General features: G+C 33.8%; 1 protein-coding gene across 1 annotated transcript; it reads right to left on the bottom strand.

The window, feature by feature from the left end:
* Positions 1-13,132: 13,132 nt before the first annotated feature.
* Positions 13,133-16,031, bottom strand: LOC128224423 (uncharacterized). The gene is made up of 2 exons (XM_052934257.1): positions 15,819-16,031; positions 13,133-13,393 (listed from the first exon to the last, which is right to left on the bottom strand). Exons 1-2 carry the CDS (start codon positions 16,029-16,031, stop codon positions 13,133-13,135), a joined length of 474 nt encoding a protein of 157 aa, XP_052790217.1.
* Between the last annotated feature and the right edge of the window lie 3,153 nt (positions 16,032-19,184).

The following is a 19,184-nucleotide window of genomic DNA, read 5'->3' as shown; positions in this document are numbered from 1 at the left end:
CTTCCTCTCACTGTACTTTACCATTGTATGAAGTATAATCCAATTCCATCCAGTATTTTTTTTAAGTTATGCTCCGGACAAGGTAAATTGCAACGAACCGACCGACAAACCGACCGACCGACCGACCGACCACAGGGTGACTCCAATATACCCCCTTCAAACTTCGTTTGTCCGGGGTATAAAAAAAAATGAACAAATGATGAAGTTATGCCATGGGGCGAAGTAAATCAATTATCTTGAGAGATGGACCTTTAAAGAACAGACCTTGGTCATGAGCACAACACACCATCTCACCATAAATAGCGTTGGACAGAAAACAGTATGTAGGGACAAACAAAATCTATACTGTATGCCTCCCACAAAATTGAAAAACATACTGGACAAAACACAAGTATATTACAATACAATGAAATATGCCTATGGCAGTATGAAAGATAAAAAGAAAACTTGCTATAGAACATTAATTGTTTAGGCATTTTAAACAAGTTTTGAGCAGGAAATATAAACATTTTCTACATTACTATCGTATATATACTTGCAGTTGTTAAAATAACGTTGAGCATAAGGTGTACATATCATGGGTCATGTATTGACTTAATCATGAAAATCTAACAAATTGGACAGTAAACATATGTGACCAATCTTTTGAATGAAATCCTTCAAGTTTGCTTTACTTAAAACTTGATATTGATATGTGAATGAAATCCTTCAAGTTTGCTTTACATAAGACTTGATATTGATATGTAAAATTTTGTTCATTTTGACAGAAGTCACTAAAGAATTTTCAAAGGTGTTACATGCAGAAATTGGAGACAAAATATATAAAGTCCAACATAATTGATTTATATTAATCATTTTTAAAACTATACTACATGATGCAAAGCAATTTCTGATCAAAGTAGGCACTAGATAATTTAAAAAGAAAACAGTTTTCATTCTTCATATTATTACATAAATTTGAAAGACTTTCTTTTTGTGTATCTGAAGCATGCCAGTATTAACAAGAGGGCCAAATGGCTCTGAATTGCTCACCTGTCATATATTGCACATTGGTTTGATATGAAATCTGGATGGTTCAAAGTAGTTAAGGTTTTTTAGAAGTCTGGAATAAGCTAGGACTTATGGAGTATATCAAGTAAGAGGATGATATGTTGAATAGTGATGATAACATGGAGTCTGGTGAATGAACAACAAGAATTAGTTTAATTGCTTTTATTAATGAACTCAGTATTATAACAAGTGTTGGCAGTAACATATCTTTTAAAAATGTGTTAATTATTGTAGCGTAACAAAAAGCAAAAAAAAACGGTAGAGTAAGTTGCACACATTGTGGTATTTTTATGCAGTTATAGAAATATGATGTTTTACATCAGAAATATGATACATGTAACACATATGTTTAATTCTTGAATCAATGAGAAGCTTTCTGCAACAAAATAATATAGATGACATTATTTCTTCAAATGCCCTATTTGTATGAAATATTGAATGTTTTAAGTATTAAAGAAGCATAATGATGAGTTTACAACAGTCATTACATATCATTTACTGGACCACTTATTGCAAAGTTTTATATATGGTTTTACCTATGCCTGTTACCAAAAAGAACATAATGTAAATATTGCATTGCTGAATGAAAGTAGCCACCATTGTTTTAATTTTATGACGCAAAGAAGTTTGGATTTTACATAAGCCTTACTGAACGGTTTGTTGGCATTGAAAGTAAATTTATTTGAATGAAATGACAATGTTGACATTGGAGCAAGGGCAAGTATGATAGTTTTGCTTAGTTTTGTATTGTCAAGCTGAATGGATTTAGACATAAAATAGCATGATTAAAATTGTAATAAGAACTAGATGGATGTCGGCGGAACGCCAACAATGTCGAGCCCGTTGTTTCTTCTAACAGTAAGGTTAAGTAGTGAGGTTTTATTGACCTTGAAGTATGACCTTGACCTGTTTTTGATAGACATTTTGGCATTTGACCTTGAAGCATGGCCTTGACCTACTGATGGTCATGGTTCTTGCACCCGAAACACCACATTCTCATGTTGATAAATAAGGAAGATATAGCCAGGACACCAGAAATTTTGGCATTTGACCTTAAAGAATGACCTTGAGCTTTAACTAATAAACATGATTCTTGCACCCAAAACACCGTCTTCTCATGTTAAAATCTGTAAATAACGATATTTTAGCCTGGACATGAGAAATTTTGGCATTTGACCTTGAACTGAGGGACATGGTCCTTGCACGTGACACATCGCCTTCTCGTGTTGATCATTTGTGCAAAGTTATTTCAAAATATATTGGTATATGAGGGAGATATAAGTAATCGTTTGTATGACTTGAACAGAATTTATTTGCAGGATTATAAAGCTGTTGCCATGATCATTGTATGTTGATATTTAGAAGGGAAAGTATAAAGAAGTAGCAACTATTATGGCCATCAAAAAGGCCCAATGTTTGACCTTCTATCCCCCTATTGACCTTGACCATAATAATTTTCCATGAACAACAGCTGTGTTCAGACGGGTTTCTGTTAACTGATTGAAGGAGAAGTATAAAGAAATGTCAATGTTATGGGTAATGTTAAGTTTTCGTGCTGATGTTGACCTTTTGACTATTGTGATGACCGATATGGAATTCAAAAGTTGTGATTGGAATTTCCAATTAGCTCTAAGTTAATCTTTAACAGGATGCAGAGGCCCGGTTAAGTGGTAAAACCCCTTAACACTTTATAGAATAGTCAAGCTAAAAATGCAAAGAAGATTTTTTATATCATTGACACATCTTTACACTTAATCTTTCATTCAATGATGAATCATTTTTTTATTAGTTTAACAATGAACTTTCCCAAGATAATTGCGTCTGTGTTTAGTAGGATTTCATCTTCCAGTTGGTGAATTGATAATTGTTCAAGATCACTGAAAGTGTCCTGAAGGACTTGCTTGTTTACCACATATTCCCTGTTGTCACAGGTGATGATGGCCTTCAGTTGATTTTTGACACTTGAAGTTCTGAACTTCCTTTTGCAGTGGGAACATGTGAATGTTGGCAAGTCTTCATTGTACGTCACCTCTTGATGGCATCCAAAACATGTGGATGTACTGGAGGCTTGTACATTCAATTTCTTTCTTTTCCTCCAGTATTTTCTCCCCGGCATTTTGTGTTACATTTTCAAGATCATCATGGAGGGTAATGCGAGAGTCTGTGCTAGTTGACAGTGTTTTCTCTCCCATGAATTCTCTTACTGTGATGTCTTCCTACCTATACGTTCGGCCTATTGTTATTTTTTCAATGTCCTCATTCCAGATTGCTAGATGTATTGAATCGGTCTCATCCGCGATTTTGATTGTCATTTTTGTCAACTTTTCGGACACTTTCACTGGAGTTGATACCTGTACAACCTTGGCAACAACATGGACCTGAAATTGAAGTATTGCTTGATGTATCTATTTTTGTAGTTGTATACATGCATAGAGTGGTGTTGGGTTGGATATATGTCTGACTGTTTTTTTTTTTTTTATAACATTTATATGTATGGTATAAGAAGAGATTTTCTTACAGCAAAGAAGGTAGTGTGTTTTCTGTGTTATTAGCATGTTTTACAGTGTTACATCATATCATAAGCAGTCTATTTTCCAGAAGTATAGTCAATACCATGTAGTTTTAATAATTTAATTCATGAATGCAACTGGTAGTTATGCAATGATTTGTTTGAGATGAAATTCAACTGAAATAGTAATTAAACAAGAAATGTCACAGTAAGTGACGAATGCCCCAGAATGTGACATTGACCTACTAATAAGGTCAGTATATGAAAAGGTTACAGTCCGGACACAACCACATACACTTATTTTTTTTATATGCAGCATTACATAGCAATCATATGATAAGTGTGACATTGACCTTGGAAATAGGGACATGGGTCTAGTGCGTGACACATCGTCTTTATTATATATGTCAAACACATGTGGCAAATTATTTTAAAATCGGACCATTGATTTTCAATTCGGGGGCATAAAACTGACAAGAACAATGAAACATTGAATTGGTGAATCACTGATCACTTTCGATAACAGTTTTGAGCCATTTTGAAGTAATATGATTCGAAAATACTTTTAAATGACAAAGGGATTAAGAGAAATGGAACAGACATGGTTAGGCAATAAGTCAGGGTTCCCGTTGTCTGTTACACATGGGGGGATTCATTAACCCTACTTTGGAAATTTTGTACCTCATATATGGAAATAAAGGAAACACTGTGATCAATGCTGAAATCTTAAGAGTAATTTTCCCCCATATGAGGCGTTCTGGGAACCCTATATGTCGGGTTACAGTGCTGAACTTGAAATGTTTATAACATAAAATTTACCTTTTCCCACACTGGTGCTTCTTTGACAACATTCAGTGTCATCTTTTTTCCAACATCTTCAGGGGGTTGTGCAGTGAAGTTCAGCTTTCGACTTGGTTTTGTAATTTTGGACTGATAAGTGTATTTCAAGTCAAAGTTTCCAGGTTTCTTGTATGATGGCGTTGTAGCCATTTGCTGGAGGCACACTTGTGTTCTACAAAAAAAGGAAAAGGATTAGAGCATGTGTTTGGATGTAAATCTACTGCAATTGTTCTGGCTTGGAAGCAGATTTTGACAGAATGCAGTTTCTGACAATGTGCATTTTTCTTTCTTTCTTTTGATATTCACAAAGAAGTTACTGCACGTTAAATCGGTAGTTACTGAGCAACTAACCAACAATATACTTTAATACCAAAACATTAGTTTACCTAAATACATGTCTACAAGTTTTTGACAATTTCTGTTTTGTTCCTCTCATGTGGGATATCTGCATGTGCGATAACCAAATTGACAAATTTATTAGTAGCAACAGGTGTTTTTGCCCAAAATGTATTGACTCCTAAACTGGTTGTTGGTGAATGTTTGTGATCGGGTAATTATGTCATGCTGTTTTATTTCAAAATATTTTTTTATTCTTTATACCATAACATCCAAGTGTTTCATCGGTGGGGAATTTAAAAGTTAATTAATATATAATTTGTCAAATCCGCTGAAAAACGATTTGTTGGAAACTGCCACGACTTCAGTATTCATTTAAACGCTGAGGAAATATAAAGACCCCTGTTATTTTGTATGTTGACTGACATTTCATACTTACAATTAACAACTTTTCTAACGCTACCAGTAGCATTTTTGCAATAACTTGTGATAATTGTGTGAAATTTTCAGAACAGTTAAAGAAATATATTAGACAGTGGTTGGTAGAAGACAAACTACAAACATTTCCATATTTTGAAGATTTGTATTTTATTCGATGTAACCCCCACTTTACAAAGTCACAAAATTTATTGATTGATAAAATTACTAATAAAAATAAAATCCTTTGAATGCTAACAATACAATTAGCAGTAAATTAAATAAACATACATGTAAATTGTTATAACCATCTTTGAATAACATCAATGTAAAGACACGTGACATTCTGATACATTGAATGAAGCGTAACAACACACAGTCCACCGTGTTTGGCACACTGAACTAAATTGTGAATGTGTACTTAAATCACCACCTTTAAAGCTCTTTTTCAAGCTCGATTACATTAAAGATGAAGTGTTTATGTCATGTACTCTTGGAGTAACGATTATTTAGTACTTCTTATGATTTCCATTACCACATACGCTTGGATGACGCCAGCATCAACTGTGCATGGACAAAACGTAATTTCGATAAGTGGCCTGAGAAACATGGTTCCCACTCCTCAATTCAAAAGCGAGTGTATATGCCCTGTGCTGCTGCAGCATTATAGTATACCCTGATAATGCTTGTTCTAAATGAAAAATAGCTTTACTATATGCTGACATAATAATAATAGTGTTACTAGTTGAATGATCATTTTTATTCTTCAAAATCATATATTTTTAAGTTTCAAAAGAGTGTCTGGCTTACCCAAATGGTGTCGGGGTTGGACGAAATAACTCGCAAATTTTATTCTTTTTTCCCTACTTATTACTGAATAATACAGAGTGCAGATATCTCAGACTGTTTCGGCGATATATTGATGCGGCTAATGCCGACACCCATTAATATATTGTATTGATGAAGAGAAGTTTGGTGTAAAACGATTTTTTGCGTTAGAGTGTTGGAATTACCCGAATTTACTCTTTCCACTAAGGCCACACCAAATTAATTTGTAGTTCATCGGATTTCCCGCATTAGTTTTTTTCAAAGTAAAAAAAAAATAAAAAAAAAATTGAAATTTGCCTCCGCCCGCATCATTAAGAAGATGTTACAATATATTTTTTGGAGCTGGCCTTTTTTGTTGCCATATCGAACAACTATCGCCTATATTTGTTACAAGTTTAGTGCTTTGTAACCTTAATTTGATTAGTTGTACATCGGTCAACCGAATGTATCCAGAAGCAAGATGGCCGCCCCCATGTGAATCGTTTTTCGTGATCATAAATAGTCTCTTTACATGCATTTTATCGTATTCAACCAACCGAAATGTAAAATAATTGACTAGTTTGACAAGCATACCATAGGTTTACTGTGTAAACGGATGGGTTTCTTAGCCAATGCATTTGTAATCAATGGTCTGCTTCTCGCAATCAGCAAATTCTTAGATTCTTGCATTAATGACTCAGTTTGTTTGATCGACATTAAAAATACTTAAACTGAGCTTATTAATACAAAAATCATTATAAGAATTTCAATTGATGTCATTTAAGTTTTCATAGCAATGCATATTTGTGAATAATTTACAAGTTTGCCCAAAGTTGTTTAAGGAAGAAATTGAGTCATCTTTGGCACTGGTGTTTTCATTGTCACTCGCGGAATCATCCAAGAGAACATTTTAGTTATAATGCAAAAACAATTCAAAATACTTCCAATGGAACTGCAAATGCCTCTTGCAAAATACAATATGCACATTTGTAGCAAGTTTCATTATTCTAGAGAACATGTAATATTTTGCAAAACTTGATATTTTAAGCCACTAAAATTCAGTGCAAATATTCATGAAAACAACTGGTACCAAACAGGTTTACCTAGTATTTATAACTGATGTATGCCCTTTATTAGAATTAGGAGGGAAAAAACATAATGATATATTAGAAAAAAAACCTTGGTGTTTACTCTCAACACAATGCCAGTCAACTGTGTACCTAAATCATCAACAGGAACTTGTCTAATTGGATTCTGATGAATATGGTTGTATGTTATCTAAATACCCTTCTGAGGGCCTCTACTGAATATACATGTGGGTCAATGCTTGGTCACGTGATGAGTAGTAGTGGGTCAAAATTTGCATAAAATAATTCGACAATAAATTCGTGTTTTGCATATTGAACCCACATAAATAAGTGGATTAAGATATAAATTTAAATGCATAACATGTCTATAATAGATATTTTGATATTTATACCAGTTTTTTCCACTTATTTTGATTGGTGTTCAGATGTAAACAAACACAGGGGGGGGGTCGATCGGTATGATCAAATTTTTTATGAAATAACGTCATAGATAAAACCACGAATTTACCGGTAGGCACGAACTTATAGGATACATTGATAAAGAACGTTATGCTATAAAATTATGAACATTTAAGACTTACTTCGCATTTTCCATGTCTCTGAAAGCATGGTGACTTTCTGCTCTCCAAGAAACAAGGGTTTCGTAATCTGTTTCTGTTTGTACTGTCGCTCCAAAGAACTGACTTTCATTTCTGCTCGTTTTAAGAGGCGACACTTTGTGAATATAACCAACAACGTCAGGACAACTCTCTGGTTTCTTGATTGTTTGCGCCATTGTTTTGATAGCAAAACGTTTGCGGGAAACCGATTTACTCAGTAACTATTTTCTATAGTACTACGCTCAAAAAAGTAGATCCAATGTTGGTCATGAGCAGTGGTCGAAACTAGTACTAGCCCGACAGCAAAAAACTAGTATTTTTTCTCTCGGATTAGTGTAAATTCTCTATACACAAGCCCGACTTAAAAGTGACGAAAATAATTCCTAAAATGGTTTATCACTAGTTACAAGGGAAATCACAGGTTGTTAAAAGGTCATTGGTTGATGAAGGAAGTCACTGGATGCTAAAAAAATCACTGGTTGCTACGTTGTTTAAGTATATTGTTGACTAACAACGCATGAGGGACGACCCATGATGGACGACAGACAAAATGCGGTCACAAAAGCTCACCTTGTCACAAAGTGACTGGGGAGCTAGAAACCCATGACCCCTGGAACGTTGATAATTTTGAAGCTTAAGTTTGAACAATGTTGGTAGAGGTCTACTAAACAATGCTTCACGCCAAATATCTAAGACCTAAGCCTTGTGGTTTTGGAGAATTTTTTTTTTAAGGTTTTACTATATACATATAAGGAAAACCAATGACCCCCCGGGGCGGGGTCATTTTTTTACCCAAATGCCAAAGTTTGGACAATAAAGGTAGAGGTCCACTTAAAATTTAATGCTTCCATTATATACAAATATTAAAAACCTAAGCCTATGAACACGGGGCGTGGCCAATTTTGACCCCAGGGCTAAAGTTTGAACAATCTTAATAGTGGTCCGATAAACGATGCTTCATACCAAATATCTAAGGCCTTCGCCTTTTGGTTTTGGAGAAGAAGATTTTTTAAGTTTTCATCATATACATATATAAGGAAACCCATGACCGCCCTGGTGGGGCCATTTTTGACCCAGGGCCAAAGATTGAACAATATTGGTACAGGTCAACTAGATGATATATCATGCCAAATATCTAAGCTCTTGTCACTACTTGATTTTACGTGTGTATCTATATATGTATATTTGTTATTAATTGTTGTATGTGGCCCATATTGAAAATTGGTATGTGTACTAGATATGTTATCCATTTTAAATTAAGACGTTACTTGTCTTTGTGAGTTCGGAGAAGATTTTTTAAGTTTTCACTATAACACATATAGAGAAAACCCATCAGCCCCGGGATGTGGCCAATTTTGACCCCAGGGCCATAATTTGAACAAAATTTGTAGAGGTCCACTAGACGATGAATCATGCCAAATATCTAAGCTCTAAGCCACGTAAGTTCAGAGGAAATGATTTTTGAAGTTTTCACTATAAACATATAGAGAAAACCCATGAACCCCCAGGGAGCGGGGCCAATTTTGACCCCAAGGCCATAATTTGAACAATCTTTGTAGAGGTCCACTAGACGATGAATCATTCAAAATATCTAAGCTCTAGTCCAAGTAAGTTCAGAGGAGAAGGTTTTTGAAGTTTTAACTATAAACATATAGATAATACCCTAACCCCCCCGGGGCGGGGCCAATTTTGACCCCAAGGCCATAATTTGAACAGTCTTTGTAGAGGTCCACTAGACGATGAATCATGCCAAATATTTAAGCTCTAAGCAACTAAAGTTCAGAGGAGATTTTTGATTTTTTTGCTATTAACATATAGGGAAAACACATGACCCCCCGGGGGCGGGGCCAATTTTGACCCCAGGGCCATAATTTGAACAGTCTTTGTATAAGTCCGCTAGACAATGAATCATGCCAAATATCTAAGCTCTAGTCCAAGTAAGTTAAGAGGAGAAGATTTTTGAAGTTTTAACTATAAACATATCGAGTATACCCATGACCCCCCGGGGTGCGGGGCCAATTTTGACCCCAAGGCCATAATTTGTACAATCTTTGCAAAGGTCCACTAGACGATGAATCATGCCAAATATCTAAGCTCTAGTCCAAGTAAGTTCAGAGAAAAAGATTTTTGAAGTTTTCACTATAAACATATAGAAAATACTCATGACCCCCGGGGCGGGGCCAATTTTGACCCCAGGGCCATAATTTGAACAAACTTTGTAGAGGTCCACTTGACGATGAATCATGCCAAATATCTAAGCTCTAGGCCAAGTGAGTTCAGAGATGATTTTTTTTAGGTTTTCACTATAAACATATACAGAAAACCAAGGACCCCCCGGGGCGGGGCCAATTTTAACCCAAGGGCCATAATGTTGGTAGAGGACCATTTGGTGATCCTACCTACCAAATATCAACGGCCTAAGCCTTGTGGTTTGGGAGAAGAAGATTTTAAAAAAAAATCCTTTTGGTTGCCATGGCAACCAGAGTTCTACATGGAATTGAATTCTTTGAACAACTTTGAAAGAAGACCACCCAAGGGACATCCCTATGAAGTTTTATTTATATTGGCCCAGCGGTTAAGGAGGAGATGTCTTTTAAGTAAATTGTAGACGGACGACGCACGACGCACGACGGACGCCGGACAAAAGGCGATCACTAAAGCTCACCTTGTCACAAAGCGACAGGTGAGCTAAAAACACACGCGATGCCCAACATTAAAAATGGAATTAACAAATCTGGAAACATTGTTTGAACATCAAGACAGGGTGACATGTGTTTGAAATTGAGTAAAGTTAATAAAAATGGAAAACTTTTGAAACTTATTTTTTTTGTTGCAAATGATTCTTTTAAAGTTATAAAGATCATAAGATTAGTAACATTAAAATGTATATAACATGCATGAAAGTCCACACAGAAGTTCAAAAATGAACTACATTCAAGAAAAAGGGTGTGTCTTTAACATAATAAGTTTGAGGAAACTTTACAAGCACTACAGCCATTGCTTACATAGAGAAGCTTGTTTACCTTATACTGACTCTATAAGTTAATTGAACGAAATAAAGATTTAGACAATCATTTAAATTATATTAATTTTAACTGTAACTCAAAAAAGGACTGTCTAACAAAATGTTTAAATACCTTTTAAAAATACACTAACCTAATAAATCCAGATATATGTCTTTTTATTTTTTCAAGGTACATGGTGTTAATGCTATTCAGACTATCAAAAGTCTTACAGCCTAAAATATGCATGTACAGAATGCAAAAGGGAAAATGATCATATCAAATGAAACAAAATGTTATTTGTGAAGTATTTTTCTTTCCATTGCTATAAATATTGTTTTTAATTTTAGCTGAAATCAATAATAATTAGATATGAATACAACCATCAACAGTGTACTAGAAATCTTCAAATTAAACATCCACAAATACCTAAGAAATTTCTTCGTAAGTGAGACAATTATAAAGTACACTTACAAAATAGTTTAACAACTGATCTAGCACTGTTATTTTTATAAAAGAGATCTTATTAAAAAGAAAACATATGTCTCCCCTACATCTCTTTTCAATGTCAATTCCAAAAGTGCACAACACTTTCTTATGCGTGACGAGGTCATAAATGACTCACAGAAAAATAATGGTTCTTGTAAATAGAGACTATTTACATTCTTTCTTTCGGGTAGCCTCAAACAAATACACCTTCTTCCTTTCCATTTACTTGAACAGGGTAAAAAGAGCACTGAAATACTACTAGGACTCCGGCGTCAAGATAACATGGTAATTTACGGCCGTTATTCCAACGAAATAATACCACTCAAATTTACCACCAGAATACTACTCTTATACTGTGATAATACAGTTAATTATGATAACACAAAATATTCCTGAACAACATGTGTGAGATACATACATATTATAAAATGAAATGTCATTTTTTTAAACTTAGGAAAACATCACATTATGAAAAGATTGGTTGCTTGTTTTGAATACATGCACCTTTCCGTCCAATTTACAGATAAACCTAATCAAAACCACAGGACGTTTTTCAGACTTATCATCAAATCATCAGTTCCTGTCTCTGTTTTCCTCTAGGAAGGCTCAATAACATGGAGCAAGTAGAAAATAAAAGCTCTCACAGAGACAGCGCGCTCGACTATTACGCAACTTTTCAGTGTAAGGATTGAAAAGTTTTGGCGAAACATGGATCACTGTAAAAATAGATTAGATTTCAATGCAATACATTATGTATTTGCTGAGATATAAACATGAATGTGGTTACATGGAAAATTTTGAGCAGAATTTCTAAGTCCAATAATAAAGGGCCGTTATTTGCAAAAAAAATGTTATCTAATTTGGTTATGTAAGTAGGTTGGGTGGTTGAGTACCATTGTCTAAAGTCTCAATGCAATACATGAACAGTTGCTGAGATATTAACCATGTGTGCTAACATGCAAAACCTTAACCAGTATTTCTAAGTTGCATAATAATGGGGCAAAAATGATAAAATATAAAAGATGGAGTTATCTTTCCTGATTAATTAAGAAGGTTGAATAGTTGGGAGCCTGTGTATAACGTTTCAATGCAATACATGATGTATTCGAATTTATATGTCAAATAATAAAGGCCCATAATTTGCATTATATACAAAAAAGTTTTATCTAACTTCATTACTTTAGTAGGTTAGATAGTTTGGAATACATAATACATATCTAAAGTTCCAATGCAGTACATGATGTATTTGCTGAGATATTGACTTAATGTGGTTACATGCAAAACCTTAACCAGAATTTTAAGTCGAATAATAAAGGGAAATTATTTTGCATTAAATGCAAACTAGAGTTATCTAACTTGGTTAATTAAGTAAGTAGGATTGTTGAGTACCATTGTGTAAAGTCTCAATGCAATACATCAAGTAGTTGCTGAGATATTACCCTATGTGTGCTTACATGCAAAACCTTAACCAGATTTTCTAAGTCGAATAATAAAGGGTCATTTTTTGCATTAAATGCAAACAAGAGTTATCTAACTTGGTTAATTAGGAAGGTTGGATGGTTGCGTACCATTGTATAAAGTCTTAATACAATACATCAAGCAGTTGCTGAGATATTAACCTAGAATTTCCAAGTCAAATAATAAAGGCCCGTTATTTGCATTAAATTATAAAAAGTGTTATCTAACTTCATTAATTTAGTAGATTAGATAGTTGGAAATACATATCTAAAGTTTCAATGCAATACATGATGCACATGCTTACATGCAAAACCTTAACCAAGGTGTGACGCCGACGCTGCCGCTTGGGTGAGTAGTATAGCTCTCCATATTCTTCGAATAGTCGATCTAAAAATGGTTATCTTATGACGTTGGCTTCATTTCCATAAAACTTAATCGTTAAGATTGTGCCGACGTCGATCATGTTATGACATAAGCTCATCTTTAAAAAAAACACCAACAGACGAACTTAAACTGAAACACTTGTCAGCTCATTACTCAGATCTTTAAAAAACCCTGTGACTCCTGCAAACACCGCATGAGAAGGGCAGATAGTGTTTCTGGCCCTTGTCCCCTCGGCAGCCACATCTCCAAAGAACATGTCGATACAGATGGAAGACGGGTCATTCCATCTTCTTGTGTGTAGAAATGGATATCGATAGGCTTGTGAAAGCCGCAGGGTGGAATGGTACTCGCCCCGGACATGAATGCTAGTAATTCTCCCATGGATGCAGGGTGATCTGAATCAAAAATTGTTATCTGTTAAAAATTGATGAGATGCCATTAAAAAGAGGAACAATGTAAATATATTTGTGATTTATTTTGCATTATGAAATATTGTTTGATATTGAATATTTTTTATGATTTATATATTATTTATCAATTTTAAGAACTTTTGCATTTTATGAATTAATATATAAATAAATATTTAGTATTGAAATGAGTATTTTTTCATCAGGATTTTATGTATGTGCATTATTATATTGAATTTCTTTCTTATATAAAAGATGTATATAAATGATATTTTTGATAGTATATATAAAGGATATTTGTTTATTTCACTGTAAGATCGTATTTTATTTCACGAGTGTCATAAAAAAACATATTTTCACGAGTTGCGAAGCCACGAGTGAAAATGTAGTTTTTTTATGATCACGAGTGAAATTAAATACGATCTTACACTGAAATAAACAAATTTTCTGTTTCTTTTATGCTTATTTTCGGAGTTTTATTTGTTTTTTATTTATTTCTGAATTACCCCTTTTTTGAAAAGGGTGGGCTTTACGCCGATATCCGTGGGGCGCCCCTCATACAAAATTATAGCGGTCAACTTTTCTACTTTCTGTTTGCTGCGAAATAGTTCTCTCCTATTCATTCTTATAGCTTAATATTCGCTCGTTTTTTATTGCAAAGCTTTATGAACAGTAAACAATGACGTATTATTAGTGCACATGTGTTCCAAATATAATGAAAACACTTTTTATTTTAAGATGGACATGAAAACATAACCAAATTACCACGCCGCTATTTAAAGAATGAAAATTTGGAAGGTCAAATGTGTTAGCAAAACAAATGTGGATACTCATTGGATTTTAACCATTTTTCTAAGTTTAAGACTGCATGTACGTGTGTTTTTATTGTAAGTTAATATTTAGTCATCTTACTGTCAGAGACCAGTCTGTTTCGCTTTAAAATGTTTGTTTTCCAGATAAAGAGTAAATGCCACGCTAGTTTGTTGACACATTTTGAGGTGTGGGTGGGGTAAAAAATATCGGATCTATCTGTAAATTGTTATGTGAACTCTCCAGGAAGCTCAATTTACGTACTCCAATGGTTAACAGTTCAAAATACATTTGAACGATGATATAAGATTTCATTTATGTTCGAACAGTTGTTTTTGTCTGTAATTTGTTTGGTATGAAAGCAAATGTTCGAACATTCAGCTTCAAATATCAGTAAAATGTTTGATAAACGGGATAACCGGTAATAAACGGTAAGTTGTTAATTTCCAATTATTTATTTATCTTAATTTATAAAACATTTCTTTTATATTTTTTTAACATTTTTTTACATAATTTATTGAAGTCCAGTAGGCAAGTACATGTAACAACAAAGGAATTTAAAGTAGTTCTGAAAGTTGATATTTTCACTCCTTATTTTGCAGTGAAAATATCAAATTGATATTTTCACTGTTGTTATTTCACTGGTTAAACCCCATATTTCATCGAAAAGCATGAAAGAAAAATAAATATTTAGTATTGAAATTATTATCTGCTCATCAGGATTTGATTTACTGACTTATTATATTGAATCTCTAACTTATATGAAAGATTTATATAAATGATGTTTTAATTTTAATAATCAAGTGTACGCCCAGAGCAACACTTAAACTAGAGATTGCTTTTTTGAAAAGCGCTTGCTCCCTTATTGAGTGGTCGTATCTGAGAAAAATAATTGATGGACATGAAATTTGTAATTTTGAACTGAAGATGAACAAAATTGAGTGAAGTTTGGTGTGTTCACCTGCATTAAATAGTAAATATCTACTGCGACCTTGACCTTTGACCTTATGACCAATCAATGGAGACATAATTATTGCCCCTGCATGTGTGCATAGTGCCCAGTATTCTTATATTCTTGGCTTATCATTAGAAATAGGCTTAAAAATGGTATAAGCCTGACAGTAAATGGGACCATGTTCGGCTATTTCTGTGAAAATGGAAGTAATACGTAGAGAAAGTAAGAATTTTCATTATGGGGAAGTAATCCCATGAAGCTAGTCCCAATCATTTACATGTTCTGATCACAGTCATATATTCGTCTGGATGAGCTAGACAGGTGTAGCTAACATCACTTTTTCAGGCACCATACCAAAATTATCATGTACAATATCCTATTGCAAATGATTGCATTTTTACTGTTTTGAAAGCTCTGTTGTGAAAGCTAAAGTGCATTGAATGCCTATGACAATTTACATGAACATTGAGCAGATCTACATATCCTGGTGAATTGCCAGTTTTTCCATCTTGTTAATTGTTAGTTTTCCCAAATTATTGAATACTTCCAAGGTTAATTCCTGAAAGTAAATACAGAAGTTGCAGAGAGTAATCTGATTACAAGCTTCAAAATGATTTCAAATTGGTTTCTTTTAAGCAAACTATAGTAATGCAGTTACATTCAATACCCTTCTTAACAGCTCCCAGGAATTTGACCCACGGCCACTGTAGTCATAGCGAATGATGTTGTCCATCTCCCTTTTACTAAGGTCTTTTGAAAGATGGCAAAATAAAGGCTTGAATGCGTCAGCGTTCTTCGTTATTAGCCCCAACATGTCGCCCACATCATTCATTCCATCCTTGAATTGTGTGATCTCAGATGATGTTCTGTAACTAAGCATATATACAGATTGCAGTAGAATGACCTTTTTTATTTTATTGTCTTGGAACAAGCCAATATTTGCGAAAATCCATGGGAACCAGTTATATAAAATTGCTGACAAAAATTAGATCACAGATTTTATATCTACAGTTCAAAAAATGACGTTTTATGCATTTTTCTTAATAACGGTTTAAGCCAAAAAACATTAATTTTCGAACGAAAATATGAAAATCTACCATTTTTCCAGCAATCTTATATCATTGGTTTGCATATCATATATTTACGCAAAATTTTGCTCTTTCCAAAACAAAAATTAAAAAGTTGTAAAAACGGAGAGTGCATCTTTCAGACTATTCTCATTCTTTACATAGTAATATATATATATAAATATTTGTCATGTTTTGACATAATTTATGCAGATTAAAACTTGGAATATACAGTATAGCCAAATTAAGAGTAAACAAAAATTGAACCGAAACCTCGCATGTTTGAACATGTCCGAGTACGAATCCATCAATAATAGACAGAAAAGATGTAGCGAAAATGTAATGTTTCCGGAAGAGTTATAATGATTTAAACTCTCAAAGGCTCACCTTTTCCTCCATCAATCGATTTATGTCACTTTCCGGAATGCCCCTACTTTTAAGAAAATTAGTAAATGATGAATCGTCTGGAGGTAAATTCTCTGCCATTTTGGCGTGGTAAACACAAAGGGATGTAACCGATGTAATAATCGCGAGTTAGTATCTCGTAATTAGCACTTAGTAAGTCCTAATTATGAGTTAGTATCTCCAAATTAGGAGATAGTTAGTCCTAATTTTGAGTAAGTATCTCCTAATTATGAGAAAGTATCTCGTAATTAGGACTTAGGAAGTCATAATTATGAGTTAGTATCTCCTAATTAGGACTTAATAAGTCGTAATTAGGAGATAGTATCTCCTAATTATGAGATAGTATCTCGTAATTAGGACTTAGTAAGTCCTAATTATGAGTTAGTATCTCCTAATTATGACTTAGTAAGTCGTAATTAGGAGATAGTATCTCCTAATTATGAGAAAGTATCTCATAATTAGGACTTAGTAAGTCATGATTATGAGTTAGTATCTCCTAATTAGGAGATAGTATACTGGAAAATATTTTTTCACTTTTGCACCTGGACGCTTCCATACACACTTGAACACATTTCAGGAGTTGTAGTTTGTTCAAATAGTGCCTGGATAAAAGTTGACTGAAGACGTGAATTATCACCATGTCTGCTAGGTTTTCAATAAATCATACTCTGTTTAGTTTTTTGACCAATACTTGATCGACTAATGCAGGACAAAATTCGATCAAATAATTAACTGAGGTGCTTGTTCTGTATGGCAGAAGCGAGGTTGGGTCGACTATGACGTTCTCTTGTTGCTTGGCGCAAATCAGGAAATTATGGGATAATGGGTCCGTCGACTCAAATTAATATACCCTTTTTCACCATCGGTTTCTCATTATATAGCGCTTAAATATGGCTGATTTATTTGGCAATAACCTTGCTTATACTGATATAATAACCGCCCCTTTATGACGAAAATCGATATATATATATATTTGATATAAAAATACATTGAACTGTAATGATAATGTGTTGTTTGGTTATAAACATTTTGATATATTTGTGCACCATCTTGAAGTATCACCAAAATGTGCATAGTGTGCCTGCAACAAGCAAAAGGATGGGTTAAGGAACATATAATCGGCATATAGACGTTTACAGTCGATTAATTACCATCAAGTTTGGAAAAAATAATTACATACATGCACACACAATATAAACATGAACAAACATATCCCAAGTAAATGTGAAAATTATGGATAAAACTAACACGTTAATTGTATTAATATTTCATCGTAACCAACGTCATTGAATTTATAATACCTAACAACGATGCCGCTAAAAGAATATGCTTTTCGCCATATAATCGACGCATTCACTTTTAAAAAATATATGTACAGTCCATTATCCAGGCCAAAGTTGATATAAGAATCGGTACTTTTTCATATAAATCCGCAATTTTGTTTGCAACCGAATTTTTGTCTTACTTATTATTTAAACCAAATCTTATTCCGCCGCCCGACCCTCCCCCTGGTTTTACACCGATGTGCAGCTAAATGACACACGAATACACGTATAAAGGGAGTTTTGAAATATCTGTATTATCTGTACTTTTCAGACTGCACTTTTCATATGGGAGAAAAAATGAAGGAACTCTTTGTTACTCATAATAACTTATACTTACTAAAAACGTTCGATACTAATACCTTACTAAATTGAATATTAAATTGTAGGTAAGTTTGTATGGATATGCAATTTCGACCGACCAACCAAAGAAACACATACATCCGTCAAAATGTGCATAAATAGCAGATATAAAGGTATGTGGTACACTTTTCCCTAGTTTATATACATACTGTATTAAATATATACTATAATAAATGCAGGAGCTAATACATTCAGAACTGTCAGAAACAACGCATGCTTTTCATTTAATTCAACATCTGGTTTAATTCATTTTTGTCAAAACAGCATACATAGTTTAATATCAATTAAGTATAAAGTTTTAAGCAAATGTCAAGAAAACTGATATCTAATTTGTACCAAAGACTTCAATTTTTATAAGATTTTCACTGATAAACAGTTGACAAAATATTAACATATTATTATATGTTTAATATTCCTGTTATTCGTGACATGCCAATGTAACTGTCGTTTGAAATGCATTTTATAGTGTCAATTACGCCCAGTCTGGCCAACGACAGTTTGCGTATGCAAATAACTTAGTCGTCTATATGTACGGAACATATTTAGATTAAATGGGATTATATGTTTCTATTTGTTTAAATGAAACGCATTTGTTTTCAGATTTGTTTGCTCAAAGTAAGCTAGAATTTAAGAATCGGTGTCACATGATGGGTGATATTCCGGGCAAAACGTGCAAAGATATGATACACGATGAACTAAAACAAGATGACAACACCGATTGCTTCATTTGTATAATTACCTCGTACGGCGAATACGAAAATATACGCTATCAAGGAAATGCGGGAAGGAAGACTGAAAGTATCGCTAAACTAGCAGATATTGACAACACACTGAAGGACATCAATTCGAATCTGGAAGACAAGCCAAAGATTTTGA

The sequence above is a fragment of the Mya arenaria genome, chromosome 17 (assembly GCF_026914265.1).
Source record: "Mya arenaria isolate MELC-2E11 chromosome 17, ASM2691426v1".
Lineage (NCBI taxonomy): Eukaryota > Metazoa > Mollusca > Bivalvia > Myida > Myidae > Mya > Mya arenaria.
Note: the sequence above shows the minus strand (reverse complement) of the source record. Positions and strands in the feature narration are given on the sequence as shown.

Coding starts and splice junctions, on each gene's coding strand:
- LOC128224423 (XM_052934257.1), bottom strand. CDS start 16,031: ATGCTTAGTTACAGAACATCATCTGAGATCACACAATTCAAGGATGGA. Junction 13,394..15,818: donor CCTGGGAGCTGTTAAGAAGG/GTATTGAATGTA, acceptor AATTTTTAACAG/ATAACAATTTTTGATTCAGA.